Source organism: Pelodiscus sinensis, chromosome 1 (genome assembly GCF_052426305.1).
Source record: "Pelodiscus sinensis isolate ZL-2025 chromosome 1, ASM5242630v1, whole genome shotgun sequence".
NCBI classification, from domain to species: Eukaryota; Metazoa; Chordata; order Testudines; family Trionychidae; genus Pelodiscus; species Pelodiscus sinensis.
In genome coordinates this window covers 61828160-61839736 of record NC_143052.1, presented here as the reverse complement: position 1 = coordinate 61839736, position 11577 = coordinate 61828160, and the positions used below count along the sequence as shown (strand labels likewise).

Sequence of the window (11577 nt, the reverse complement as noted above, 5' to 3'; positions counted from 1 at the left end):
CAAACAAACAAACATATAAGATCCCTCTTTTTTGTGGCTTTCTATTTCATGGTGCCCTTATCAGATACTTTGTGTTAGCTTCATTAACCTACTTTTGGTTAAATAGGCTTAATTAACATCTCAAATAAACAGCTTTGAAACGACAAACTAATAAATATCCTTCAAATTCCTCAGGCCTGCCAATAAAATTTTGTAACTGACATAATTACAGGGGTTTAGAAATTAATTATTAATTGTATCTACAACTTTCAATCAAAAAGGCTTACTTGTAAATAAGGTTTTAGCCCCAAGTCCTGTAAAACATGTATACATTTACTCACATATATAAGTGTTTTGAAGGATTGGGACCTAAGTTAATGACTAGTTTATGACTTTCTTTGTACAGCTATTTTTTTTTTTTTTACAGGAAAAGGTGTGGTGGTGAACTTTATAAAGGAAAGAGGAAGAACTTTATCACCATATAATCCTATTTCTTATACAAATATAGGTAATATTACATTGTGCAGGCTATATATGAGCCATGTGTTTTAACAACTCAGTTTTTATGGTGCAAACCAATAAACAGTAGCACTTCTGATCTGTCCTTGACATCTAACAATCCATAGAATTACATTTTAATGCTGCAAATAGACATTCTTTTAAAATATACCCTTTGAAGGCTTTTTTTTAAAGTATCCCTTTTGTCAGGATAGTTCTGTGCTTCCTAACTTTGACTTTTAGATTTACCCGGTTTCAATGTCACAGGATTAAAAAAAAAGAAATGTTCCACAACCCTGGCTGCACTGCATAGACTGTAAAGTTGAATCCAGAGTTAGATAATGTAATGATAGAGGGAAAGTGGGATTCATATCCTAAATGAAAGCACAGTTTTGCTATGACCAGAAACTTCAGGATCTCTACCAAGCATTTATAAACCTCAACTACCCACCTGGAGAAATAAAAAAGCAAATTGAAAGAGCCAAACGAATACCTAGAAACCATCTACTACAAGACAGACCCAAGAAAACCAACAATAGAACACCACTAGTCATCACCTACAGCTCCCAACTTATACCTGTCCAACACATTATCAATAGATTACAGCCTATACTGGAACAGGACACTAAACTCCAAGAAGCTCTGGGAGACAGACCCATAGTCTCCTAGGCTGTGTCCAGACTCAGGGGTTTTTTCGAAAAAAGTAGCCTTTTTTCAAAAAAACTTCCCCTGCGTCCACACTCAAGCCGCGTTCTTTCGAAATTAATTCGAAAGAACGCGGCTTTTCTTTCGATGTCGGTAAACCTCAATTTACGAGGAAGAACGCCTTCTTTCGAAAGTTCCTCTTTCAAAAGAAGGCGTTCTTCAATGTAAATAGGGCTTCTTCGAAAGAGAGCATCCAGACTCACTGGATGCTTTCTTTCGAAAAAGCAAGCCGCTTTTTCGAAATTTCTCCGTGCAGTCTAGACGCTCTCTTTCGAAAGAGGCTCTTTCGAAAGATGCTTTCGAAAGAGCCACTTTCAAAAGAGGCTTGCAGTCTAGACATAGCCCTATAGACAACCACCTAACCTCAAGATGATTCTTACCAACAACCACAGGACATACCACACTAATACCAACCCTGGTACTTTCCCTTGCAACAAACCCCGCTGCCAGCTTTGTCCACATATTCACTCTGCTGACACCATTATTGGGCCTAACCAAGTGAGTTACAAGATCAAGAATACATATTCCTGCGCCTCCAGAAATATAATCTATGCTATCATGTGCCGAAAGTGTCCGTCTGCTATGTACATTGGACAAACGTCTCAGACACTTCGCCAAAGAATCAATGCCCACAAAACAGACATTAGACAGGATCACAAAGAAAAAACAGTTGCTTGTCATTTCAACCAGAAAGGACACTGTCTGAATGACCTGCTAACATGCATCCTACTTCAGAAGACATTCAAATCTGCACTTGAAAGGGAATCCTCTGAACTGGCATTCATGCTAAAATTCGACACTCTCCGCAGGGGAATTAACAAAGACTCCAACTATCTTACCCATTACAAAGATAGCTTCCCCAATTATCACCTCTAATACTATTAACTCACAGACATTTCCCCTTCCCCACCTCTAATATCATTAACTCACTGGCATTCACCTTATTTCCCCCCCCCCCATATCCCTCTTCTGTTCTGTAATGTGATTTGTCCTTTTCATGTGTGTTCATTTTTTTTAAATTGTATCCTTTGGTATATATGGTTGTGACTATTTTCTTCCATTATTTGATCTGAGGAAGTGGGTCTGGCCCACGAAAGCTCATCACCTAATAAACCATCTTGTTAGTCTTTAAAGTGCTACATAGTCCTGTATTTTGTTTTTTGCTATGTTAAGGAAGACTTTTTTTTTTCTTTTTAATGTCCATCAAAGCTAACGGCCTCAGAATTTCCGTTTCCACCATGCAGTCTCTAATTGCAGGGCTCTTTATTTACTTACAGGGAACTCCACTCACACCGTCACTTCGAGCCATAGTCTAATATCTCCATTCATGTTGACTCGAGTGGGATTACTGGTGGGAGCAGGGCACGGCACCGCTGGGAAAGGCAGACCCGCTCCAGGCGGAGCGGGGGGGGCATGTACACCTGTTTGATGGGTTGCCAGCTGCCTGCTCAGCCTGACCCGCCCACGGCTCCTAACCACCCCTTCCCCCGGGAACATTCCCCACGGCACGGCCAAGCGTTGCTGCGGCCGGGGCGCGGGAGGAGGGGAAGGGGGAGCTGTCGCCCCAGCCCCCTGCCAAGCCTGTGGCAGGGTTTTTTGCAGCAGGAGAAGCAGGAAGCTGCCCGGGTAAATCCTCCCTGCTGGTCACATGACTCAGCCGAGCCGCCGCCGCTCCCCCTGGGCTTAGTTCAGCGCTCGGCGCACGGGGAGGGGGACCAGCTGCTGCAGCCGGAGCTCCGCAGCCGCCGCCGCTCCTGCCTCGTCCCTGCGGGTGGATTTCCTGGCCGCCCGCTCCATGCAGCGCCTCCATTGCGGAAGTGCAGCGGGGGCAGCCTGAGCGGCGGCGGCGGGGCTGGGCTGAGCTGGCCCGTGGCGCGCCCGGCTCCCGGCGCTGGATGGTGCTGCGGGGGCGGCCGGGGCCGGCGCGGGCAGGAGTAACATGCTCACTCGCGTGAAGTCCGCCGTGGCCAATTTCATGGGCGGCATCATGGCTGGCGGCTCGGGCGCGGAGCACGGCGGCGGCTCGGACCTGCCCCTCCGCTTCCCCTACGGGAGACCCGAGTTCCTGGGGCTGTCGGCGGACGAGGTCGAATGCTCCGCCGACCACATCGCCCGGCCCATCCTCATCCTCAGCAAGGACACCAAGCGCCTGCCCTGGACCACGGGATACGCCGAGTGAGTACGGCAGCCTGCCCGCCCCCTGCCCCGGCCCGTGCCCCTGCCCCTCTGGGGGCTTCTCCGCGCCACAGCCGGGGTGTCCCCTGGAGCGGGGAGGGGTGTTCCCTGAGGCGCGCGGGGGCAGCGGAGCACCCCAGCGCGTTAGTATCCAGGGTAGTGCACCCCCCATTTGGGCTTCCTCTTCCTCTGCCTGAGGGCGAGGGCCCGGGGGCTGGCAGTGTCGCTTGTGACACCATTCCTGCCCCAGGCATGCCCGTCTGGCGGGGGAGGGTTGCTGTCCCTGCTAGGGGCGGCTGGTACATGCGTCGAGTTGAGTAGGTCTCTCATCTGAAGCCTCTGCCGGGGCAGGCTGTTTTCTGCCTTCCTGAAGCGAGCCCCGTCTTTTGCAAAATAACCTTGGGGGTTCTGCTTCTCTCCGGGCTGCCCCTTAGGCCCGGGGAAGGAGTTCTTGCAAACCTTAAATCATAGACATTTTGGCTGATTCAAAATTGGTGCATGCCCGTGTGGGGGTGAGACAGCTGTTATGTGGCTATCTCTGGTTGTGTTGCTGGAGAGGATGGGGAACTAGGATTTAACACCTCCCTTCCCAGGCCTGAGCAGCGCTGAGCACAATGCCAGCATTTGTCATTGAGCACTCTCAGTTCTAAAAAATTTCCATCCTCTGTGTATACATTGGCACCGGGGGCTGGGCTGGGAAGGTGGAATGAAGGAGACTACAGTAGTTCTTCCCTGCTTTTGTACCTCAGCTGATTTCCAGTATCTCAGACTCCTCTACTACCCCCAGTTGGTGTTTACAGCTGTACCACATATTTAATTTCCCTGAATTGAAAGGATTAAATGATACGCTATTATTCTAAATCCTGGTGATGATTGCTGGTGACTGGATATATTGTGAATACCCATATTGGGGGGATTTGATGAAAGCGAGACTTCTGTACTCTTTGAAAATGACTGCTGGGGAGGGGGGAAGGAGGGGATGAATAAGTCAGTTGAGCAGCTTTTTGCATTGACACAAACACTAAACTTGGTTTAGGTAGTTTGTGGAGAAGCTTGTTGACCAAGAATGTGTCCCTGCACCATTCCTGGTTATCTTGCTTCACAACTAGCAGCATTCAAATATATTTTGTGCTGGCCTAGTGTCCTCTCTCTGTTGCACTGAGATCCAAGACTTCCCATTGCAAATCTCACATTGAAGATCCATACAAATGGAAAAGCAGCCTATTGGGAAGTTAAGGACACTCTGAGGTATGAATAGTCCTGGCCACTCTCTGCTGTGCTGATAGTTCATTACCTTGAGTAGTATCATTGGTGTTTATTTTGGAAGGAATTGTGTATCTGGGCAGTAGCCAGTTCCAGTCTTAAGCACAGTCAAGGCAAGTGACCTCTTAGGGACAATTCTTGCAGTACACAAAGTGCAGAGCTTGTTTATGTAACAGAGGCTCTGCGGCCAATGACAAGGGAGAGTGAAATCTGCTCTACAGCCTTAGCTTAGTTCCAGCTGGCTTTTAGCTCATGGGGTAGGGGCTAAAATGTGTGCCTTTAAGGTTCGGTCCCTCCTGCGGATGATCTGGTCCTGCAGCATTGCATTTGGATAGGCGACCCCATCAACTGTTCAACAATGAAACTAGTTACCAGGAGATTTATGTGGTGGTGCATGATTTGGCTCCCACTGAATTTAATATTAGTTTTACCATTGTTTCAATGGAAGCAAGATTGAGATCTGTAGAGTACAAACTGTAAGACCAGCTGTGTCAATAGCGATGATTGATTACAGAAGCTACAAAAAATCCAGAGGTTGGGGGAGAAATCGCTTCCTTTCTGTGAGGCGCTATCTCTTAGGACCTAATGCAACTCCATTTCTCCATTAGAGTGCTTACAGTGGCACATTTATCCCAATAATCTGCACCACTGTAAAGTCTCCTGTGTAGCTGCTCTATGCTGATGGGAGAGCGCTCTACGTTAACATAATAAAACCACCTCCAATGAGTGGCAGTAGCTAGGTTACTTGAGAAGCTCTCCCACCAACAGTGCTGTCCACACCAGCATGTCTGTTGGTGTAACTCAGAGCAGTATTATTTTCATACCCTTAAGTGACATAAGCTATACTGAAAAAAGTGGCAACGTAGACAAAACCTTAGAGCGGGGTGGGGAACCTCCAGCATGCTGGCCTTGAACGGTTAACCTCTGGCAGACAACCTGACAGTTTGTTTACCTGAGTGTCCATAGACCCAGAGCTTCGCAACTCCAGGGGCTGCGGTTCACCTTTCCCAACCAATGGGAGCTGTGGGAAGTGGCATGGGCTGGGCAACTGTTTGCCGCAGCTCTCGCTGTCTGAGAACAGTGAACCATGGCCAGTGGGAGCCTAAGGACTCAATGCCTGTAGATGTTCAGGTAAATAAACCATATGGTGGGCTGCCAGTGACTTACCCTGACAAACGGTGTAAGGCCTACAGGTTCTCCAGTCTTGCTCTAAAGTAATAAAAACCCTAATTTTTTGACAACTTGGGGAGTTGGAGCAAGGCTTTAATGAGTCTGCTGAAAAGGTAAAAAATGGTCTTCTAATATGTATGGAAGCACTGAAATGTAAAATAGGATTTAGAGAATTTTAATTCCCCCTCCCCCCAAACCCAGTTTTAGGGAATAGAGTAAACCATCAAATAACTTCACAAGGAGTTATCAAAATGGGTGAGGTTTGAACGTTTATAAAACTTTCAGTTGTTCTGGTGGTAAAATAATCTACTAAATCATTCTTTACAAAAGGGAGTAACTGAGGTCCTATGATTGGTTAATGGACACAGTATATCAGTAACGAAGTACAAAATAGATGGCTGCTAGTGGACTCAGTACATGTCTGTGAGTCCAAGGGAGTTTTAATGTAGAAGGAGTTTTTCAAGAAAGAAGAGTATGACGCTAGGCAAATAATAGTAATAGAGATGTAGCCGTGTTAGTCTAGTCTAGCTGAAACAAAAAACAGGACTGTGTAACACTTTAAACCATCTTTTTTGTCTTTAAAGTGCGACGTAGTCCTGTTTTTTGTTACGCTAGGCAAAGAAAGCATAGTGGGACTGTGTGGGAAACTGTATGCCTTATGAGCTTCAGGGGGTAGCCGAGTTAGTCTGTTACTGAAAAAAAACAACAAATGGTCTGGTAGCACTTTATAGACTAACAAAACATGTAGATGGTATCATGAGCTTTCGTGGGCACAGTCCACTTCTTCAGATGACCGGAGTTATGAGTTTGGGATATGAAAACTCAAAATAAATAGGAGAGAGGAAGACAAAGAAAAAGGGAGGAGGGTGGGAGACAGCATCATTAAGTATCTGGAGAATGAGTACTTAAACCTAAGCAGATAAAAATCGAAGTCAGTAGATTCCCAAGATAGGAAGGATACCACTCAGAGAGCTGTTAGCACCTTCAGTGGTTATTAAGTAGATAGTGTCCCAACAAACCCATATCACGATTAAATCCATTAGCATGTGCATTGAATTTATGGATGAACTGTGATTCCAGGGCCTCCCTGTGGATCTGGTTTGTGGAGCTGGTTTGTTTGAATTAATGTTTGCAGATAAAGAAAATGGCTCTGGTGGGTGTGATCAGAAAAGAAAAGATATTTATCTTACCTGTATGATAACTTTCATTTTTTCAGTGTTAATCTTTGGTGTGTGGTTCAGTTAAAGTGCAGGACCTGTTGGTAACTACTGAAATGAGGCAATCCCTTAGTTTCACATAGGCCTGATCCAACCCACATTGAACTCATTTGGGAGACATTTATTGACTTCATTGTTTGACTAGGGCCCATTGGGAGATCTTCCACTGCTGAAGAAAGAGGGGAAAATAGTCTCCTTAGTAGACATTTCCACTAATGTTTGCCTTTTAGAAGACTTTCTAGAACTTTCAAAATTGTTTCACAGTAGAATTAACCAGGTATTGTTTAGAGAAGCTGGGGTGAAATAAGGCAAATACCAAAATTGCACCCATCTTCCCAATGCAAAGCAGGTGAAACAGTCATTACTGAGCAAAGAAAATGGATGTGGACTCAGGGAATTTTTGTGCTACAAAGGAAAACAATGCCAAACTCTTCATATTTGTCAACTTCAAATTTATTTTTGGCAGGTGCAGGCTAACTTTTTGTGGCTTAATCATGACAGGATTTGGTGTAATATGTACATACAATTGGCTTGTCCTTCCCTCAGCTCATCATAAAATGTGGTGATAATGGGAGTTATGCCCACATATCAAGGGGGAGAATAGAGATGACAAATTTAGAATTGCCTGAATAAGGGACAGGAAGGTGGAACACTTTTTCAAAAAGTTCATTGTTGTGTTGTAAAAACTAGATCCTCCCTTTCTGCTTTTAACGTTCATACTTTAATGGAATGTTCTCTGTAGTTAGCTCCCTTAGTAATTAATTGAAGGGACATCAGAGAGAAATCTGCTATACCTGTCCAGTAACACATGATGTAATATTTAAAGGAAGTGATTTAGTTGTTGCTTCACTATTTTTTTTCTTGAGGCAAGTCTAGAAAAGACTGTTCTCCCTGAATTCCTCTCTCCATTGTGGTTTTTAAATTGCATCTTCAAGAAGGTTCAGAATTATCTCTCTGTGATCAACTCAATTTCTTTATTTCCATATTGAAATATTTCCATATTTCTTTTACCAACTTTTTTACTTCAGAATCTTTTCTGCAGTAAGCTCGTTGCATAAACAAGTTCCCTACATAGAAGTCCTCAACAATTATGAATATCTAGTCATGAGTAAAGAAAGCAAATGCACTCTTACTGTGCATAGGGATGTAATCAATTTTCCTATTCTATATAGCAGGCTCCTTGAGATTTCACGTAATGTGTAGTAGCAGACATGTTGGTTTACTTATGGCTCCAGAGGTCCTTTTTATTATTGGTATCCAGCTAAGTCATCATACAAATTTCAGTCAGCATCTAGAATCTATTCTGATAGGACAGGGACATATATACAATAAATTCAAACTACTGGCACCATAGACTAAATGAGGCTTCTATCTTTGAGACCTTTACCTCTATGATTTCTTTCATAATCCCCAAAGAGAGGGGATCTTCATAATCTTAGTAACTTGTGACTGAAGTGATAATGGTAATTGCTTGCATCCCACCATATCTTCCATAATAAAATGGTGTTTATTGCAAAGTCTGGAATTATTCCTTGGAACAGCCCATCCTTTCCTCTTGTGTCTTTCATATCAGTATTTCAGGCTGTTTTCTCTTTCAGAAATACTTCAACTGGTTCAGAGTTGAACTTATTGCTAAGAATTTGCTATACACAAATGTATTTATCTCAGCAAAATTAAGTGGCAATATTCTAGTTTGTTTCTAATTTTGATAAGGTGTTTTTTTAAATCTGAGACTTGCACTCTGGTATCAGTTATAAAATTCCACCTGCATGTAGAATGTTGAAACATTGCGGATAACTATTTTGAGCAAAAAAATGCTAAATAATATATATTTAGAGGCAGAGCGTAAAGCAGGGTTCCTTCCTGGTATCAGAGTATGAAATTGGTAGGGCTTACTGAGGTTTCCTTACTTGCTTATTCACTAAACATTTGTCATCTTGGAAAACAATCTCCCTTCTGGCTGTTACTTCATCCAGAAGAATTGAGAACTGTCAAGCTCTGATAGCAGATCCACCCCTTTCTTTAGAATGACAAAAGTTATTTCTTTCAACTAGACACTTCCTTTATTCCAGAGGTATGATGTCCTTGCAATTTTGTGCATCAAAAAAACCTGTTTTAAGTCGGTGGTGGTATCTTGGGACTTTTTTTGTTTTGTTTTTGTTTTGGTAAATGCTTCTGTTTTGTTTTCTGATGGGAGATGTTCTGACTAACCTGATATAAACAAAAACAACAAGGAGTCCTGTGGCACCGTAGAGACTAACAGGTTTATCTCTGAGGGTATGTCTACACAGCAGCATTATTTTGGAATAATTGATGTAATTTCAAAATAACAAAGAGTGTGTCTATACAGAAGGCATTATTTCAAAATAATGTTGAGGTGGAGGACTTCTTACTCCAACTCCTGTAACTCTCATTTCAGAAGGAGTAAGGGAAAGTCGAAGGAAGAATGTTCTTCCTTCAACTTCCTGTTGTATAGACAGCACCAAAAGCCAAATTAAGCTATTTCGACTTCAGCTACATCAGTAGCATAGCTGAAGTTGCGTATCTTAATTCAACTTTTGCCCTTCTGTGTAGACATGCCCAACCGTGCCACAGAACTCGTTGTTTTTGCAGATACATACTAACCCAACTAACCCTCTGAGGTTATGTCTACACTAGGAAGGTTTGGCGACAAAAGTGCTTTTGACATGCAAAAGTCACCAAATGTGAAAACCAGTCAAACCAGTTTTTTTTTACTCCCATTGTTGACATTTCATGGCCATAGTGCTAGCATCCTGTTGGCTGACAGAGCAAAGCAATGGGGGTAAGCATCCCACCGGGCAGTGTTGAGTGAAGGCAGAGCTGATCCCTGTGCTTCTTAAGATTCCTGTCTAGCTCTGGAGCTCTCCATGCTAAGGAATGTCAAAGCATCACAGCAGTTCTCCAACCTTCCCCCTGCAACAGCATCTGCCTTAGGGATATTATGTTTGATGAATCAACTAATCAAATAGTTGATGGAATTTGCATCGACTATTCGATTAGTTGATAAGGGCGCCTCCGCCTTTGAAATGTTACAAGAACCCTGTGGAGGCACCGCAGGGAGCAGGGGACCAATTGGGGACGCGAGCAGTCCCCTGCTGGCCTCATGCTCCCTGCAGTGCTTCTGCTTTTGAAATGTAGCAAGAGCCCCACTCGTGCTACATTTCAAAGGTGTAAGCACCTCAAGTTCCTCGCTGTGCCCCAGGCGCCTCCCCCCCCCCCCCCCCCGCCAATGGAGATGGTGCTGGGGGAGCCGGCTTTTAAGCCAGCTCTCCCCAGAACAGGCTCCTGTTTCCCCCCCCTCCCCTTGCTACCTCTCACTGATAGAGACAGCAAGGGGGGAGGGAAGTGATGAGTCGACTAGCCGATAAGCATATGCTTATCAGATAGTTGACTAGTCGCTTAACATCCCTCATCTGCCTGCCACTGTGTTACTAATGCAGGGCAGAACAGAAGCACGCCAGTGGTTTGTTCTTTGTTCACCAAACAGAGCAGCTCATTCAGCTGTCAGATAGGTTCCCACTCCTGCTCTAGGAAGTAGGGCCCGGGGGCTGAATGTTGCCCCTGGCTTGCCTGAATCTGGCGCCCAAGGTTCAGGGCTCCCCCCAGCATTGGGGAGCCTGCGCTGGCACTGCAGCTCTGCCCCACTGCAGGGCTGGAACACACAAAATACTAGGCTGGGTCTCCTTAGGCTCTGGTGTGCGAGTGGAATGTGAGGAGTGTCTTTCTCCTTTCCCCAGTCAGGGGCCATTTCGGTGAGGGTTTTTTTTGTTTGTTTGTTTGCTTCTTACTTGTGTGCGACTCCTGACTGGTTTTTCTGTGGTTCTGCAGCTGCTGACTCAAAAAAGGTTCCCTAGAGCTTTGGAAGAGGAGGGGCACATGCCTGTAGAGCAGCAGAGATCACAAAACATTGAGCAGAGCTATCAGGGCAGGCATTGTGGGATACTGGCAGAAGCCAGTTCTCTTGACAGAACAAACGGGGGGGAAGTCCAGGGATGTTAAATATTTAATTGAATAATCGAGTAACCTCATGATTTCTTATCGGTTAGTCGACTATTCTATAGTCCCTAGGAGCGGGGCCAGCAGCAGTGTGGGATGCCAGGAGGGAGCTAGTCTGCGAAGGGAGTCAGTTTAAAAACCAATTCCTCTTGCGGACCAACTGCTTGCTGCCCTTGATAAAGAGGCAGCAGTCATTGTCTGCGGGGGGGCAGGGCCTGAGCTCCCAGACACGGCATGAACTGGAACTGAGCTGGGCTGCCTGCCTGTCTGGCTCCTAATACATTTTAAATGCAGAGCCACAGCAGGGGTAGGTCCTGCACCCATCGCGAGCCAGAATTGAGCTGGGCTGCTGGCCAGCCTACTAAAAAATGTACTGGTTTGAGGAGAGGGAAGGAAATGTGTGTCATCTATAGCATTAGCCTAACAGTTTTTGCTTATCAGTTAATTGGTTAATCGATTACACTATTACATCCCTAGAAAAGACAAAAGTCTTGCTCAGGGTGGAAGTTTTTGTCACCAAAACTGGGTGTTTTTCCCAACAAAAGTCACATTG

The 11577-nt window shown here is 44.8% G+C and overlaps 1 protein-coding gene across 1 annotated transcript in view; it reads left to right on the top strand.

Moving 5' to 3' along the window:
- The first annotated feature begins 2663 nt into the window (after positions 1–2663).
- Positions 2664–11577, top strand: part of PPM1H (protein phosphatase, Mg2+/Mn2+ dependent 1H) — a 194412-nt gene continuing 185498 nt past the window's right edge. The window contains exon 1 of the mRNA XM_075930876.2: positions 2664–3357. Coding sequence (XP_075786991.2) covers positions 3122–3357 — 236 coding nt within the window. The 5' untranslated portion in view covers positions 2664–3121. The remainder of the gene's footprint in view (positions 3358–11577) is intronic.